At 32.0% G+C, this 18,958-nt stretch overlaps 3 protein-coding genes, 1 long non-coding RNA gene and 2 pseudogenes across 4 annotated transcripts; all 6 read left to right on the top strand.

Annotated features, from left to right (window-relative positions):
- Positions 1–565: 565 nt before the first annotated feature.
- On the top strand, positions 566–2,528 carry LOC149062740 (uncharacterized; annotated as a pseudogene).
- LOC149062739 (uncharacterized) lies at positions 2,523–3,668 on the top strand. Its single transcript, XM_089217677.1, has 2 exons — positions 2,523–3,472; positions 3,532–3,668. The coding sequence occupies exon 1, from the start codon at positions 2,532–2,534 to the stop codon at positions 3,390–3,392; it is 861 nt and encodes a 286-aa protein (XP_089073803.1). The 5' UTR covers positions 2,523–2,531; the 3' UTR covers positions 3,393–3,472; positions 3,532–3,668.
- Position 3,669: 1 nt separating this feature from the next.
- LOC149062738 (uncharacterized) lies at positions 3,670–5,138 on the top strand. Its single transcript, XM_089217676.1, has 4 exons — positions 3,670–3,854; positions 3,930–4,062; positions 4,134–4,415; positions 4,477–5,138. Exons 1-4 carry the CDS (start codon positions 3,714–3,716, stop codon positions 5,136–5,138), a joined length of 1,218 nt encoding a protein of 405 aa, XP_089073802.1. The 5' UTR covers positions 3,670–3,713.
- A 190-nt stretch (positions 5,139–5,328) lies between these two features.
- Positions 5,329–5,964, top strand: LOC149062737 (uncharacterized). The gene is made up of 3 exons (XR_016189939.1): positions 5,329–5,364; positions 5,504–5,581; positions 5,647–5,964. It is a non-coding gene; the product is annotated as an uncharacterized LOC149062737 (long non-coding RNA).
- A 7,707-nt stretch (positions 5,965–13,671) lies between these two features.
- On the top strand, positions 13,672–14,187 carry LOC149062736 (uncharacterized; annotated as a pseudogene).
- Positions 14,188–15,334: 1,147 nt separating this feature from the next.
- LOC149062735 (uncharacterized) lies at positions 15,335–18,420 on the top strand. Its single transcript, XM_089216534.1, has 6 exons — positions 15,335–15,667; positions 15,745–15,988; positions 16,171–16,377; positions 16,606–16,885; positions 16,969–17,319; positions 17,805–18,420. The coding sequence occupies exons 2-6, from the start codon at positions 15,879–15,881 to the stop codon at positions 18,207–18,209; spliced, it is 1,353 nt and encodes a 450-aa protein (XP_089072660.1). The 5' UTR covers positions 15,335–15,667; positions 15,745–15,878; the 3' UTR covers positions 18,210–18,420.
- The last annotated feature ends 538 nt before the right edge of the window (positions 18,421–18,958 follow it).

Below are 18,958 nucleotides of genomic sequence, written 5' to 3'. Positions count from 1 at the left end.
GGACATAAAAATCCTGATAGCTGCGGTATCTGCTGACGAGGTATAACACATTTACATATTACGATAACTATCTCCCAAAACCACCTAACTTTGAGGAGCAATATCTCATCAACGGATTAACGAAAAATGAAAATTAGAACGTATTAATTAATGAAAAAAATAGTTTTATTCAATTATGAAATTTTAAGTATAGGTTACCATTTGAAAATCAAAAGTTGACAGTGGTTTACCTAATAAATATAAGGGTGAAAAATATAAAAAAGATATACAATTCTAGAACAGCATAAATCTACAATTTTGAAAAAAAAAAAATTTGAAAAAAGTCAATACTTTTTCAAATAATGAGTGTTGTTTGATAAAAGAATCACCCTGTATACATAAAACACATACCCCCATATAATGCCGAAGAGCGCTGGTCAATCTTAGTGGCCGATTAGTTCTTAAATCGAAATAACAGTGACCCTGTCCGTAGAGTTTAAACACGTTCCACGTCCTTGCGTATATTCATCTTCTCGGCTACATTTTATTATTATTTTAAAACGTTGTTTGTAAATCATTCTCGAAAATGTTTAATTGTACAACGTGTGGAAAAGTGTACACTCATAAGTGCGGTCTGAACAGACACGCTAAGACTCACGATGGATCGATGATTTCGTGTGGGATATGCTTCAAGACGTTCACTCGCCGAGACAAACTCAGCATCCACGTTCAAAAACGTCATAGTAAGTACATTCAATATTATCCGATATTGTTCCGTAAAATGCACATATGATGTTTTACCAGGCGACAACGTTTTGCTAATTAGGGGTTATTAATTAAATTATTTTTAAAATAGTGATAGCTAAAAACACTCCCGAATTCCACAACGCTGTACGAGTAGGCGGTGCAATGGGTAAATAATTTTTTTATCTTATTAATAATAATAATAATAATAACGATTAATATTAATAATATTAATAATATATGTTAGGTCGCGCATCGGTCATAAACTGGGCACCCCCCGTTACTACCCCGCACGCACAGCCAGATGTCCCGACTCCGACGGTCATCTCGACTCGGCACAAGAACACACCCACCCCTCCCCAGACCGCGACGCCCACCCGCATACCGGACATCTCTACCAAACCCCCCGCACAGGCAAGGAAGGTCCGGCTTACACAGAAAATACTCGTAAAAATATCAAGAGAAAAAGGGCACGTATGCAATCGGTGAATAGTCCTGGCTTTATCGAGATTGAGTCGTCGCTTCAACGCACAGTTGTATGGTATTTCAGAAAAAATGTCGAAAAAGCCATCAGTTATCGCCTTTTTCTCCAAATGATTGAACCGGAATTAATCGATAAATTACGTGAATGCGTGAGTATTCACCCGATCAAATACAATCTAAAATTAGAGTCTTCGTACGTCGTACCTAACGTGGACAACTCTGAAGAAAACAGGGCGTTTAAAACATCGGCTAGAGAATTGTACGCGCACAGCGACGTCGCGGCCTCAGTCGATCGCGATTTTACCAACCTTCTCGCCGAAGAGGACGCATACGCGGGAAAAGGTAGTGGATTCACCTTATCGTGCATCGATGGTCTGCTCTTGGGTGTGTACGAGTACACGCCGATGGGGGGCTCATCATATCTGAAGTTGCCGGAAAATATTTCCACTCGAAAGGCTGTCATAAACCCGCAAAACACTGATCAACAGTGTTTTAAGTGGGCAATCTTGGCAAAGTATGTAGCGCATAACCACCGCACACATGTAAGCGCGAATTATTCTAGAGAAGAGTATCGCCACGACTTTTCCGCGTTATCTGTCCCCACGCCCGTGTCGGAGATAAAATTATTTGAGCGAATGGATCCAGGCGTGTCGGTAAACGTTTACGGAGTGCGAAACCGTGAAAATAATAAATCTTCGACACAATATTTGGCGTACCCGCTGCATGTGGTCGATAACGAGCTGCCCAACCATTTTGACTTATTGTTGATCACCGGTAATGAGGGTAAACAACATTACGCATATATCTCGAATTTTTCGCGCCTCGCTAGTTTACAGATGAATAATCGAGAACATCGGTTATATACATGCAAGAAATGTTTCACCACTTTCGATGATCAGCCTTTGAGATATAAATTGCACGGTGAGGAGGCTTTGGCGAGACATCGCCTGGTGTGTGGCACGCACAAACCCATCTTACCCGTAATGCTGAAGGAGGGGGAAACTCTAAAGTTTAACGCGCTATGCAAAACGCAGCGCGTGCCGTTCGTTTTGTACGCGGACTTCGAAGCCCTCCTCCTGAAAACGCCCGGAAAACACGGTGATAACACCACTGTACTGCACTCGCATCATCCGATGAGTTACGGGTTTATGGTGGTCGCTGCGGACGGTGTGCCGGTCGAACTTATGGAACATTTCGGCATCCCGCGGACTCCAGTCGTTTTTCGTGGCTCGGAGTCCGAGGACGATGTGGCTAAAAGATTTGTTCTAGCCATCACCGATATGGCGGACAGAATATGCAAATTGCTAAAGAACGTGCCGATCGTAATGAGCGTTGAGGATGTTCGCTTGCACGGAGTGAAGACAGCGTGCGATATCTGCGTTGAAACGTTCACCGTAAATAACTGTAAAGTCGCACATCACGACCATTTATCGGGTCGTTTTCTGAATACTCTGTGCAACGCGTGCAACCTTAAATTACAAACGCCAAAGTTTGTGCCGTGCTTTTTGCATAACCTCTCGAACTATGATGCGCATTTCATCGTATCTCAGTTAGGTCATGATGCGAACACGATATCGGTAATACCGCATAGCATTGAAAAGTTTATTTCGTTCTCGAAATACATAAATAACGAGTTCACTATCAGGTTTATCGATACGTGTCATTTCATGGCGTCGAGTTTGGCTGAACTAGCGCAGAACCTCACGACCTCTGACTTCTGCAAGTTTCGCGAGGTCACTAGAGTGTTCGCCCCGGCAGATTGGCCACTGGTGGCGCGTAAAGGTGTATTCCCCTATGAATACACCGATAGCTGGGAAAAATTGACTGAGACCGAACTGCCGGACAGGATGGAGTTCTATAGTGCGCTGACCGAGACACACGTCAGTGACAATGATTACGACCACGCTACTCTAGTATGGAATCGTTTTGGCTGCCAAACTCTGGGCGATTACAGCGATTTATATCTGAAGATCGATGTTCTGATCAGCGCTGATGTGTTCGAAAACTTTAGGGACCTATGCATATCAACGTTCCACCTGGATCTCGCACACTATTACACGGTGCCAGGATTCAGTTTCGATAGCATGCTGAAGTTCACAGCGGTTAAGTTGGAGCTCCTAACCGATTATGACCAAGTATTATTTTACGAGAGAGGAATTCGCGGAGGGTTGGCGCAAGCCAGTTAGCGCTACGCTAGGGCCAACAAACCAAAGACAACCCAGCTACAAAGCCGACGAACCAAACACGTGGCTCGTATATCAGGATGGTAATATTAAAAATATAGAAAAAGTTCGCATGTTAATAATTCAAGATTTCCCTTTATAGCAAATAATCTTTATGGTCTTTCGATGTCTCGCTACATGCCATACGGAGGCTTTACATGGTACGCGGGAAATCCAGATGTCGCATTAGCCCAATTAGAGTGGATGTCCGAGACGGATGATGTAGGAAGAGTCTACGAGGTGGATATATCGTACCCGCAAAGCTTGCACGACGCGCATAATGATATGCCGTTCCTTCCGCACGCCAGTATACCGCGTGGGTCTAATGTACGCAAGTTGATGGTGACTTTCGAGCGCAAAGAACGTTATGTCGTACATTATATGAATTTGAAACAAGCCATGGCTAACGGCCTGATCGTCGAAAAGGTGATTGTTGTAATTATAATTTATATATATATATTGTATGCGTTACTATCGATATTATTATTATTTATGCTTCAGGTGCACCGAGTGTTGGAATTTAAGCAATCCCCATGGTTGGCACCATACATCGCACTAAACACGGAAATGAGGCAGAGGGCGACTAATAAGTTTGAGGAGAAATTCTATAAAGACATGAACAACTCCGTATTCGGTAACTATTATATCATTATTTACACGGCATAATAATTCACCACATTACCTAATCACATTATCACCTTACAGGCAAAACCATGGAATCTTTTAGAAAACGCATTAAACTGGAGCTTGTATCGAGTCCACAAAGAATGCGCAAACTTATTAACCGTCCTACATTCAAGCATTGTACTACATATAGTGATAATCTTGACGCGGTGTCTCTGCATAACAAGGTGATTCATTTCTGTAAACCCATTTACATTGGATTCACCATCCTCGAGCTCAGCAAGTATCATATGTATGATTATCATTATAATGTAATGAAACGCCACTATGGAGCTCGAATCAGTCTACTTTACACTGACACCAGTATGTATATCGACTCTGATAATTATATAATAATAATAATTATTATTATTATTATTTATAGATTCTCTGCTATATCAAGTCACGACGGATGATTTTTACGCTGACTTGAGAGATAATGCTGATATGATGCGTCATACAGATACCTCCAACCTACCGCCAGATCACGAGTGTTATATGACTGCGCGTAAGAGGATACCAGGGCTGTTCAAAGATGAGACGGGCGGTCGCACCATGTACGAGTTTGTAGCACTCAGAGCAAAATCTTACGCGTATGACATCGAAAGTACCGTGGAAATACGTGCAAAGGGAATTCGAGAACCTGTGATTAGGAATCACCTCACGTTCGCCGATCATAAGCGATATTTGTTCGCTGACGACGACGACGATGACGACGAGCCAGACGTCGAATTCGATGTATCGATGGGTAAACTTGACGCGAGTAAATGCGCACGTGAAGTTATCGTCAGGATACATCGTGATGCCGCATCAACCTCGGCGAGGGAAACACCATCTACGTCGAGAGCGTTACCACCACCAGCAGCACAACAACAGTCTTATAACCCGTACACCCCGTATAGAGAGAACGTATCGATCCGATCGTATGAGCATCAATTGAAGACGATTAAAACAATTAAATTGACTTTAAATCGATCTGATGATAAACGATACGTTCTGCAGGACCACGTGCACACACTTGCACACGGCCACTATAAAATCGTGTAAGTAATCTAAATGTTATTGTTGTTATCGTTATTATTAAATATCTGTAATTTTCATAGAATGTTTATATATATAATAATTATAAATAGATCTATGTTATTATTATGTTATTATTCTATCTATCTTATATTGTATATAATATTTTATAATCGAGAAATACCGATGATGAATTATTATTATTATTATTATTATTAAAACATAAGTATTACAACACCTCCGTACGAATAAAGTGAGTTTTATTTAATTATTATTATTATTATTATTTTATGACGTATTACACGAGACTAATGCCTTGTTAAAGTCTAATGTCAGTGGAGAATTTTTATATCTTATATAAAATTAACAGACGATATTTTTATTTTTTTTAGTTCTGAATTCATCATCATTAAGCCATATCAAGACGACTTCATCACACGACTCTACACACACGTCATCTAATTAAAAAAGTGAGTTAATTCAATTAATTTAAATAATTTACTTTTTTCTAACGTTTATTTTTTTCTGTTCACAGTTAATTATGGATGTTTTAAATTCGCTCCAGCGGCAGACGAACGTGTTGAATCTATCTATCGGGGAGCTGACAAAGGACATCGAATACCGTGTACAATCAATGAATAATGCGGAGACAAAATTTGGAACGGCTGTGGCATGCGTCTTACAAGATCCGGCTGGCGGTGGGATAATCAATGTATTTCTCCCTAAGTCGGTGCAATTGTCGAGTGATGAAATACAGCAGTACAATCAACATGAGGCTGACCCGGTAAACCTCATTTTTCGGGGGATAAATAAAAGAAGCTTTAATATTACATTTGTAGCCGCTTAAGCTCGTTTTTCGGGTGATGTCTAATGTAACTTGAAAAAAAAATTTTTTTAGTCTTGTTTTCAATAAAAAAAAATTTAAAAATATGTTTTTATTTTCATTTTATCTAGATCCTATAGTTTTAAGGAGCATATAATATAATTATATACATTTAACAAGTTATATAATTATTTTGTCCGAGCAATGAGTTGGTTTTAAAAAATATATTATTTAATAATTATTATAGGGTTTATCCTCGCAAATACGAGATGATGAAATATTTTATATTTATAAGGTTTTATTATTTAATAGTCGACATTTGTATACGAATTTAGGAGACGTATAATATAATTATATACGTTTAACAAGTTATATATTTATTCTGTCGTAATAATAATAATAATAATAATACTAGGTATTCTACGGTGAAAATCTATTATCTAGATTTGGGGAAAAAACTAGACTTCAATATTCTAAATAATATTATACTTGATGTCTTTACGGCATAATAATAATAATAATTGGTATTCTATGGTAAAAATCTATTATTTAGATTTGAAAAAAAAACTAGACTTCAGTATTTTAAATAATAATATATTCTTGATGTCTCAACGACATAATAATAATAAAAAAACACTGTGCAGTATACGTCGTCGAAACACGAGGCGTGATTTTAGTAAAAGCGATACTAAAATAATAAAAATAATTTTAAGCTCAAGGTTTTAATATTATATTTATCATTATATTTATTATCATCGCCTATTATACCACATATGACAGTCATATTTCGTGGTAATATAATATAATATAAGTGTACAGATATTTTAACAGGATTTATTTACAGATATGTGCTAATTCAGTAACAATAATAATAATAATAATAATAATAATAATCACCTCACGTTCGCCGATCATAAGCGATGTTTGTTCGCTGACGACGACGACGACGATGACGACGAGCCAGACGTCGAATTCGATGTATCGATGGGTAAACTTGACGCGAGTAAATGCGCACGTGAAGTTATCGTCAGGATACAATGGTTTGGGTGGGTTAGGGTGGCTCAGGGTGGCTCAGGGTGGCTCGGGCGGAAGGGGGGGGGGTGAAGGGGGGGGGTCCAGAACCGGCTATTTCATACTACTCATGTTGCTCAACCACTAAGGCCCCTGAGACAGTGAGACGGTCGTCTGCGATTTTCTATGTGACCGAAAGCTTTGTACACACCACAATTAATATATGTTATAGGAAATTTTCCTGACTTTCCGAATACAATATTAGTTTGATTCGGCGCCACCTTCCGGAACATGGTCGGAAAAATAAAAAACCGCGGACTTATAAAAATTACAAATTAGATTTACTATAATTCACATAGGTAATGCCATGATATAATAAACTAGGTATGATTTTAACAGTCGTATTTATGTTTGTTGTTGCGCAAATATTTCATGGTCTTTCGCCAATTTTCATTGGTTTAAATATTATCATAGTATCAAGCTTTTTTTGGCGGGATTCTGGGGTTTGGAATTTAATCATGATAAAACTATTATCATATTAAAAATATTAAATTTTTGATATGTTGATTTAATAAATATAAAATAAGTACTTCTGCTGTTTAATATTTACCAGTCTAAAATCATTATTTATAATGCCGGTTTGTATTCTCGAAGGCTGTATGAGCGGCAGCAAGAAAAAAATAATATAGTTAAGGACAAAAATGTACACTTACATAGGTTCCCTAAAAATATAGACTTGAGAAATAAGTGGATAAGTCAAATATCACAAGGTTCATCTAAAAAAAAAGTAAATTTTAAAAAAGGTTTGTATAATAGGTTACAACACGATTCTGCACGTTCATTGTTCGATATTACCTTTTTTTTTTCACCCAAATGCCGTATTGTATTCGATTGCGACGTTGCCGTGAGGAATACGATTCCGCACGATTTTTCTTGAAACGTGAGATTGATACAATTAGTATATTATTTAGGCACCTGAACTTTTCTACTTCTTTACCACGATATTTCAAGTTCAAACTAATTAAAAATAAGATAATTTGGGTCTTTTGATAAAGTCGATAAAGATAACAATATACAATAAATATACGACAAATGGACATCGTATGGTGCGAAGGCGAAACTATAATATTTTAGGTATATATATCACAATTTACCGATCATCCTAGTCAATATGATATTTTGATTAATATTTGATATCTGAACGATAATCTAATAATGACGAGATTATTTTATACTTGTTGGTTTGTGTTGTTAGTAGGACGATGGTAAAATATAAGTGTAGCCTGTCTAGTGAGAACTATCTAGTTAAAACGCATCTCGTGTATATACAGTTCAATAGGTTTAATAAATTATATTAATTTCGAGTATTTTCTATAATTTTTATTTTTACGGTGTTCAAATTTAAAAGTGAATAGATAGGCATGCAGAATACATTAGAAATAATAAAATCTGAAAAGGGAAACGATTTAACATTGGTAAATACTTGTAAATATAGGCATATTCGTCAACGAAAGGACGGAAAAGTGAAATGGAGGTACATACATAAAACATGTACGGCAAGTATTTTAACTGATTCGAAACATACAATTTTATTGGAAATACTCGGAGAACACAAGATACGGTAGAAAAAATCCAACGTCAAATTTTACGAGAAAATTGTAAAAGAAAAGCTAATGACACGATTTCAGTAAGACCATCAAAAATTATAAGAACTGAGCTTTTAAAAACTGATTTTGAAGTACCTCATAATTATATTAAATCTTTTTGAAAAAAGCATGTATGATTTACGTCGAAAAGATTTCCCGACATTTCCACAGTCTTTAAATAGTGCTGTCATACAACTTAAAGAAATGCAAAACGAAGATCGCTTTATGTTTAAAAATGAAAAGTTTATTCATGTTCCTGAAAATCAAAACTTTATTTGTATTACGACGAGAACAAATATTAATTTACTCACACAATGTGATGATATATTTATAGATGGCACATTTGAATACGCTCCTAAGTATTTTTTACAACTCTATACAATCCATGGATTTAAAAATGGATTTTATATACCACTTGTATACTTCTTTTTACCCGATAAATGTGAAGAAACTTACATTCAAATGTGGACATTTTTAAAAAACATATGTTTTGAATATTTGTCCACCAGACTATGTATCCTCACATTACATGTGGATTTTGAAAAAGCTGCACATGAAGCCGCGAAGACCATGTTTTCTTGAATAGCTATCATTGGGTGTAGATTCCATTTAGGTCAGGCATGGTGGCGTAAGGTAATTAAATAATATTATTACTTCATTTTTATATTTTATTCACATAAATTTGTTATTTAGATACAAGAACATAATAGTTTAAGAACTTCATATTTGATGGATGGAGACGAATTAGGCATTTGGCTAAAATCTTTTTTTGGACTACCATTTCTCCCATTAGAAAAGGTTGAAGAAGGATTTTTAGAACTTATGAGCACGTGTCCAAATGAAAGTGAAGGCCATATATTTTCTTATTACGTACTTAAATCGTACATAGAACCTGGTTGTGTATTTCCACCTGCAATATGGGCATGTGGTTCCTTCAATTACTCCAAGGTAACTTATATATTTTATTTTTTATAATACATTTTATTTAAGGATATTGAAAAGAATTGTTTTTTTAGAACCACAAATGGAGCAGAAAATTTTCATAAAATGTACAACGGACAATTTCATAGTGCTCATCCACCAACGCATGTTGCAATACCTGTACTAATGGAAATACAAGCCGATATTAGAAAAATAATTCTGTAAATCACAATTAGTTATAATTAATAATTATATAAATCAATTCAATTAAATATACTTTTAAATATTTTTAGTTTTACATATAAATAAAGTTAAGTCAATTGCTGTATCCATTTCATTTAAAGGTGTTAAATCATCTAATTCAGTAAATATATTAACTTGGGATCTTCTTGTAAAAATTGACAATTATGGTTTCGAGTTAATCTACCAAGTTAGTTTTATACAAAATTATGTTTTAAACTTTTCTAATTTTTTTCATTACATAAGGGATATTATACTTTAAATGTTTAATCTCATTTAAAAAAGTGAGTTGGCTCTTTCAACAAATTATACAAATGTTTAATATATTGTTGTTTAAAGAATTACTAAAATACAAATGTAATGTATATTTAATTATTATGATTATTAAACATTTTACAAATAATCTATTTTAAGTAGTATAATGGTGATAAACTGATAAGTATAATAATGTACCATGATTACACCTTGACCCGTGCGAGGGCCTAAATGCGTTGCTCTCCATTTGTCATGCCAGTTTTGTACAACTCTATAAGTAGGATTTAGTCTAGCATTTCTAACTAACTTTGTTTTTGGTATCATGTTAATAAAATTATATTTAATGTAATAGGTAGTAAAAGTAAATATTTTTAATGAAAACATAATATATGAACATATAATAAATAAAAGTAATAATATTAAAATATTAGTATATTTAATATTTATTTTCTTCTTCTACAATAGTAAAAGTTTATTGAATTTATTAGTTAATCTACTTTAATTAATCTGTGATTACTCGTGTTTGAATATAAAAATTAAAAACATTCTATTATGAACATATATTATTATATTCACTAACTTGCATTGAATGTATTTTCCCTTTGGAGCTGACGAACAAACATTCCACTAAGTGGCTATAAGAATTCTAATATATTACACACAAGTGAGTGTAATATATTAGATTTGAATTTAATATGCATTTATTATAGTTACTTATTATTCTATTCATTTAAAGGTAATCAAAAGATATATAATGCACAATATGTTAAATTCCAAAACATCAATCAATCTATAATAATTATTAAATAAATACCTAATTAATATAATAATTTATTCATTACAATAATAATATAACAGTTATCCAAAATATTATAATAATATGACATAATTTAAATTTGGCGCTAAATATGTGAGACCAATGAGAAGGCCGTATTTCCCTATGGGTTTTCTTTGATGTGCGGAATGTTAATATGCGTTCCGGATATCATAAAGTGATAATGATTGATAATACTTCTGGACTCAGATAAAATGGCGGAACTTTGATTCACGTCTTATCAATAGTTAGCAATCTAGTTTATTATATATATCTGTGTACCTAGTTTATTATATCATGGGTAATGCTAAAGCTGAATTGCATAGCGCCATCTCTTGGCTGACGATATTTTATATTGCAGGCGCCTTGAATATAATAAAACGCAACCGTGTATACAAGGATTCTTATCACTAGTCGTCCGAGAATATTAGTCCCCTGCATATACCTTATACTCATAGACGGAGCAAGCTAGTAGTTCCCGCGGTAATCGGTGGCTGCGCTGCACATGTTGTTTCATACTTCTGCGCATGTGCGTAGGACAAACCAGGTTGTGCATAAAACGCTTATTATTATCGTATCGTATTATCAATAGCAGAAATATGTAATGAAGCAGAAAGAACTTTTCGATCTTTTAATGTTTTTTACCAAATATTAAACACAAAATATTTAATAAAATAAAACACAAAATATACCAGAAACCAAATATTTTCAATGAATTAAATGACCATTGTAAAGGCCAACAATTATTTAATACACATAGGGATCAAATTATAAGTTTGGCTATTCTCACATATCTAAATATTCGTTTTCACCATGCTGCTGCATCAATAGAAAAAAAATATAGCAATTCTATGAGGAAAAAATTTACAAAAATTGTTTTATTTCGAAATGAGAAAAAATTTAAAATTTAATACATGACGTGTAAAATGTAAATGCCTAATGACATTAGTTTTTTTTTTTATTATTTAACCTATTTTAGCAGAAGATATCTGCAATTTTTTTACATGTATATATATTTTTATGTTGACTACTTTTATGTAAATTGTATGAATTTAAATTTTCTATAAATAAGCATTTTAACTTTTAATAAAAATATGAATTTTTGAAATATCAAAATCGAATTACACTAAAATTTCTTACAATCAAATACCTATATAGCTATAATACATATGGATTAAATTTTAGTATAACTATACCTACACCACTTAAAATTATAACTTGCGTTAGACCATAGACAAATATATATTCAGTCTAGACTATTTTTTTATAATAATTAGCAGGGCTTTGGACTTGGGACTATGTGCTTAAAATCAAAAATATATGTACCTATTTAAGCATCCAACAATATAAAATGTGTGTTAATGTAAGTTATTCACAATTTATAGAAGACATAAATCATGAGTCTGCTTTAAATATCAAAAAATCTATCACCGTTAACTTTTTTTTACTTTGGTTAGGTATAATATATTTATAATGGTTTTTTTCTTTAAGTTTCATTAGTTTAAATGCTGTCCTTAAAAACAATTACTTATACAGAAAATTGAATTTCATAATTGTATTAATAATTTTTATACATATACAAAATGAATTTATTATATAAATAATTAAAAAAATTCCAATTTATAAAAAAAGATAAAATATGCAGTATAAATTTTAAAAAATATGCATATATAGGAAAAAGGTGGAAATAGGCAGGTATGCTTAAATATATGCAAAAAACTTTTAAATTTCAAATCCAGACTCCCCAAACAAATATAATAATGAATCAGATTTATTCTATTTGCTTTCTGGACAAATGTTTTGCAAATTTGAAATTTGCAAATGCATAATCCCGAGCCCTAATAATTATGTTACAACATTAATATCTTAATAATATAAATAAATAAACATATTTTATGTTATCAGAAATGACAAAACTGCTAAGGTGATAGCTATGACCGCACCACCCAACCCCGCCAACCAATGATGCTCCGTCTATGAGTATAAGGTCTATGGTCCCCTGGCTTTGTTACCCTAAAGCATAGGCAGAAATTGGGGGGGGGCTTGAGGGGTCTTAGCCCCCTCAAAACGTACAAATAGAAAAATTAGCCTCCTCAAATTTGGTCATTGCAGGTTACTGCAATAAATAATAATAAATATATGCATATTAACTTTCAATTCAAATATTGTTGGAACGCGAATAAAAACATTTACAGTTTTAAAAAAAAAAAGTAGGATGACAGAGGATGCATAGAGGCACTACAGCATAATAAATATTTAAGTATTAATGTATATTAGACTGATTTCAATGTGCAGACATCGATATCATTATTTTCTTGGAACTGCCAAACTGCATTGCGTTATCGACGCTATCATTAATAATATGTTATGAGAGCTAAAAATAGACGAAATAGTAAATACCAATGTAAAATTCGACAATTCGAAACACACAACAGTGACGTTTCTATTTATCAATCAATTAAGTTTTGAGAATGCTAGATCTACCATTGGATTTAATGACTTGTGGTTAGACATAAAAACCTTTTGTGATAAAAATGATGTTAAACTGATTCTACCTTTTCAAACTCAAGGTCAGTAATGTGTGTGTACCTACTAAAAAATATTTATTAATATTAATATTATTAAGTTAAGCTTATTAAATATGTTTATTATTAGCATCTAAGCGAATAAGACGAGAACCCAATGTTTTTGAAGATTTCATTCTAACAACCACTACTGCCGCGGAATCAATGAATAATACTGAAACAAATACATCAGTTGAAAAAATACTTTTGCGTAAATGGATATTTTAAAATATTAGATTGTGTAATTGTCAACTTAAAGAAAAGATTTTCAACTGAAAGTCTTCAAATGGCTGAAGCTGTTGACAATTTTATAAAATTAAATTTTAAAAATAGTGGATTGTTTATTAATCATTATAAGGTAATTTCATTATAAGAACTTGCTATCAAAATTTAATATTATTATTTTCTTTATTAAAGAAAATTGTTTATTTTCTAGGATTTATTGGATGTAAAAAGTATAAGTGTTCAATCAGAAATGCATGTTGTGAAGAACTACTTACATTTATCAAATGGCGAACGCAGTATTAATTTAGAAGCTTTCACTTCAGTACTTTCCGAAACTATATACCCTAACATGTATAAGCTTATGCAAGTTGCACTTACTCTTCCTATAAGTTCGTCTACGTGTGAACGTAGTTTTTCTGCGATGAGAAGGATTAAAACATGGCTGAGGTCATCCATGTTACAGAATAGATTTAATAACTTAGCTATAATTAGTATTGAAAATATTTCTAAAAAAATTTATAAAGAAGCCATACTAGATTTATTTGCACAAAAAAATTGATATATTATTTTAAAATAAATATTTTCTAGTTTCATAACAAAGAGTTTTCATTGTTAAAATGTAATTATATGTATGAGTATCTAAGTTATATGCATAGTATACTATATCTATATCTAAAATAAATCACGCTTAAGTTTTGAATAATGTTTAGGGTAATATTATGTGTATATATTTTTTTTTTTTGCTTTGATATGCAATAAAGTATTTTTAAATATCAGCCCCCTCTAAAATTATGGAGAATTTCCGCCTATGCCCTAAAGCCGCGTGTTCAGCCGCCGCCTTTTTTCTCGAACCGGTCCGCGTGAGCGCGCGACGGACGACGAATGTTCTAGAAATTTGCCCGTATCGGCTGTTGTCGCGCGTTCGTTATCACCATCAGGTTTTCGCTGGACATACGTGCGTACGCGACAACGAGCAGTCTGCCGCAAGCTGTTGTGGTTTCGTGGTTTATCGTGTTGCGCGTCTTACGACGTCGCTGAAACCCACAGTGTCAATACGAAACCACGTGTTCTGCTTGTGCACGGCGCGTTCGATTGAAGTGGCTTTCATCCGTCATCTGCCGCCGAACGCATTACACCGTCATACGTTGTGGTGGAACACGCACGCATACGACCCGCGGGTGGGTTTCCCATATTATTATTTATTTTGTATTTATGAAATGATGATTATCAACATTCACGATTTGTCCATGATCCAATAGTAGGTGTTACATTATACTACATCGCTTCAATTTGTGAACACGCGCAACTCGCAAGACGCACTTTATTTGTTACTTTATTTGCTATCTTATATTATGTTATATGCTTCACGAGTGTAGTTTTTTTTAATAACTTGGAGATGCCAGAGTCGGAGATGGACAAACAAAAATTACCTTGGACAATTTACAATGAACATTTCAAAATTATTAAAATGATAGATGACCATTTAACTTACTTAAAATATGAAGTAAAATGTTTACATTGTATAGGTACGATCAAAATCGTTAACTGCAGACACTAGATCGCCTTCAAATTTGAAAAAGCATTGAATTATAAGTATCTACTATTGTTTAATTATTATTTATTACCTTTAATTTATGACATAAATAATTTTATGTTATATATACTTACTTAGATATACCTACATTAAAATATTATTGTTTCCTATAAAACAGATACTTGTTGGTTTTAGTTTAAAAAATATTTCAACGGTACCTATGCCTAAGTAAAAACGTCAGAAATGTATATTGATAAATACATAGTACCTACTTACCTACTTTTTTTATATTTATTTAATTATTTTTCTAGACACAACATAAACATATCTCAATAAAGTTTGATGATCGTGATGGCATTGCATTCATAGATAAAGCTGATGCAAGTTCTTTTACAAATCCATGTGAATCAAATAATTTAACAAACGAATCAAAACGGTCAAATGTACAATTAACATTACAAGAAAGTTTAACCATGCGAAAAAAAAAAGTATAATGTAGATTCTAAAAACAATACAACACAAGGTTGGTAAATTAAAAATTTTATAATTAATAATTTAATTAAGCGTCAGTTAAATGTTTATTGACTAATTTTTTTTCAGCTGATTTGGATAGAATGATTAAAAAATTGATCCTTAACCAGTGATTGCCATTTTCCTTGGTTGAATATCCTGAATTTAAATCTATTTTACAAATAGGATATCCAAAATTAAACATATTGAGCAGTCCAACATTAATGAAAAGGATCGATTCTAATGCAATTTTCATGTTAAAAAATTTGAAAAGAGAATTAAGTTTGGTCAAACATATTTCTACCACAGCTGATTGTTGGTCAATTTTTAAAAAGTTAGTATTCACAAAAATAATAGATATTATAGTCTAAAACTCTAAACTCTATATAACTATATATACTTACCTATAATATTATGTATTTAATATCTATTCAATATTGTTAAATAATTCGTCTAGAGTTCTACATATTCTTAAGTTTTACAGAAAGAATGTACCTTAAAAAAAAATGATTTCAGATCCTATATTAGTATAACTGCGCATTGGTTGAACAAAAATGATTTATCAAGAGTTTCGTGTCTACTTGCAATAAAGCGTTTAAAAGGAAAGCATACATATAATGTTTTAGCAAAATCCATGGAGTCAGTTTACACAGAATTTGACATCAATCATAAAATTACATATTCTACCACGGACAATGGTTCCAATTTTGTTAAAAGTTTCAAGTTAGTTTTTTTATTTAGTAGTATTTATTTGAATTTGTTCCCTAGATTATATTCTTTAATAATTTATTAAATTTACTAGAATATATGTACAAAGCAAATTATGCTGTATAACTTATAAAGTTATAAGTATTAATTATATGTTATATGAGTAAAAATATTATCATATGTTACCTGTTGCTATAGTTAATGTTAAGTAAACTATTTTCAATTATAATTTTATAATTTTAGGGTATATAGTAAAAACGATAGTCAAAATATTTCCAATTTGGATTCTTTTGTTAATAATATTATTGATGATGGTTCTGATGATGAATATGAAATGCAAATTACAAATGATGAAGATAACTTAAAAGAGAATTATGGTGAAGATAGTAATGAAAGCATATCTGTGATTCCTGTTTTTGATATTTTGGAAGATAATGATTTGGATTTTGAAACTGATATACAGTATAGTTTGCCAAAACATCATCGCTTTGCAGCTCACACTTTAAATTTAATTGCCACTAAGGTGATCTTATGCAATTTTTATTAATTATCATTTTAATACATGGTAATACTGATAGTTATAATTTTTATATTTATTTTTTGCAGGATGCTGAAGTTGCTCTTCAGGATAATTTGTTTAAAAAGCAGAATAGAGCTACATTTGGAAAATTGCAAGCACTTTTTAATAAGCAAAGTAGATCTACCCAAATTGCTGATATAATAAAAGATTACATTGGAGTATATTTAAAGATGCCTAATACTACAAGGTGGAACTCTCATTATGATGCCATAAGATTCCTACTAACACACCGAAAATCAAGCCCTACTAAATTTAATGCCATGTGTGAATTGTGTGATGAACTTAAAATTGCCAGGGTTAATAATAACGATGTAGACTTCATGGAGGAATATTGTTTAGTGATGGAGCCACTTGCAATATCACTTGACATTCTACAGGTAATATTTTAATGATAAATATAATGGTAATCTATAAGGTTAAATTTTAACATTAATCTTCATAGATTTCAAGTTAAAACATTATTATAATATAATACTAAGTTAAGCCTTATTGGTGAGCATTGAGCTATAACTTAAATAGTTTAATATATACATTCTAATAATGTTTGTACTATATTTGTATGTAGGCATGCAGCCTAAGTTTTAATATTTGTCTAATAATTATTTTAGACAATTTTCAAAAAATATATTAGGTATATTTTTATACCTATACTATATTTTTAAATTGTCATTGTTATTTTTAATTGTTTTAAATATTTATTAGCCAAAACTTAATATTTTATGATTAAATTGTTATTAAGATTTTATACCTACTTATAGCTATTTTATCAATTCTTACTTGTTTGAATTCAATTTGTTTTCATAATTATCTTCACATTCTGTTGGAATTATTTTAATTTTAGTTTATTTTGTGTTTTATTTAGGGTGAGAACTACATGTATTTTGGCTATTTGCTGCCTACAATAAATGAATTGCTGAGTAAACTTGAAACTATGCGAAGAAAAGAGATTGTATATTGTCGTCAACCCTTGGTGACTGCATTATATGATGGTGTAAATAAAAGATTTGGGCCACTAGAAGAAAATAATTTCCTTATCATTGCAGCTGTAAGCCATCCTTCTTTTAAGACTGCGTGGATAAAAAATGAAGTTAGGAAAAATTTTGCCATTTCTCTATTAAAAGATGCTATGTGTGAAATGAATTCTGGTACAGTCGACCAAGTTGATAAAAAATTAAATGATGAAAAATCAAGTACTTCTGATAGTGATCAAGACGATAATAATGATTCGTTTTTTCGTGGGCATCTACAAAAAAAAGTAAAAATGTGATGATTGAAAATGAAATTGCTGATTTTCTTAATAAGAGTCCTACTAAAAAAATTAATGTATTAAATAATACTTAAATTTTAAAAAGAGTTTTTATGAAATACAATACTCCTCTTCCCTCAAGTGCACCAGTCGAAAGAATATTTAGTATAGGCGCCTGTGTTTTAACAAAAAAGAGAGGAAAGATGAGTGATTCAAATTTTGAAAAAACAATGTTATTAAAAAGTAATGCAAAATTTTGTAAAGATTAACAAAATAATAATATAAATAATTTATTAAAATATGCAATGGTTATTATTTATTCTGTAATTATTACAATTGGTATATTTTTTTCCTCTAAATAGTCATGTTATTGTATTTTTTTAAGTAGTTGAAAATTTAAATCTATGGTAAGTAGTAACATAAAGGTACTTACACTGATATACAATCAGTGGTGTAGATATGATTTTTTTCTGGTGGGGGATTGGCTTTAATATTAATATATGTATATTATACAATTTAAAAAAAAATACTTGTATTTGTATTCAAATACTTTGTGAGTATTCGTAAAATACATTTTTATAATAGTATTTTAAAACTATTTTTAATACTATTTTATTCGAATACCAGTATTCGTATTTTAATACTTTTTTAAAAGTATTTTTTACAAGACTGCCGTCCATGTAATGAAAAACGAGCAGACACGTTCGATCGTTTACCCCACCACTGCAGGGCAACTATAATGCCATGTACTGTATAAATGTATAATAATA

Source organism: Diuraphis noxia, unplaced genomic scaffold (genome assembly GCF_037042655.1).
Source record: "Diuraphis noxia isolate RWA-SAM2 unplaced genomic scaffold, SU_Dnox_SAM2 contig0001, whole genome shotgun sequence".
Lineage (NCBI taxonomy): Eukaryota > Metazoa > Arthropoda > Insecta > Hemiptera > Aphididae > Diuraphis > Diuraphis noxia.
Note: the sequence above shows the minus strand (reverse complement) of the source record. Positions and strands in the feature narration are given on the sequence as shown.

What these genes read in the sequence shown, in the direction of transcription:
- LOC149062739 (XM_089217677.1), top strand. Translation starts at nt 2,532, where the DNA reads ATGAGCGTTGAGGATGTTCGCTTGCACGGAGTGAAGACAGCGTGCGAT.
- LOC149062738 (XM_089217676.1), top strand. Translation starts at nt 3,714, where the DNA reads ATGCCGTTCCTTCCGCACGCCAGTATACCGCGTGGGTCTAATGTACGC. An exon ending in CATGAACAACTCCGTATTCG is followed by an intron (nt 4,063 to 4,133) that starts GTAACTATTATA and finishes ATCACCTTACAG; the next exon opens with GCAAAACCATGGAATCTTTT. An exon ending in TCTACTTTACACTGACACCA is followed by an intron (nt 4,416 to 4,476) that starts GTATGTATATCG and finishes TATTATTTATAG; the next exon opens with ATTCTCTGCTATATCAAGTC.
- LOC149062735 (XM_089216534.1), top strand. Translation starts at nt 15,879, where the DNA reads ATGAAAAGGATCGATTCTAATGCAATTTTCATGTTAAAAAATTTGAAA. An exon ending in TGTTGGTCAATTTTTAAAAA is followed by an intron (nt 15,989 to 16,170) that starts GTTAGTATTCAC and finishes AAATGATTTCAG; the next exon opens with ATCCTATATTAGTATAACTG. An exon ending in TAAATTTAATTGCCACTAAG is followed by an intron (nt 16,886 to 16,968) that starts GTGATCTTATGC and finishes TATTTTTTGCAG; the next exon opens with GATGCTGAAGTTGCTCTTCA.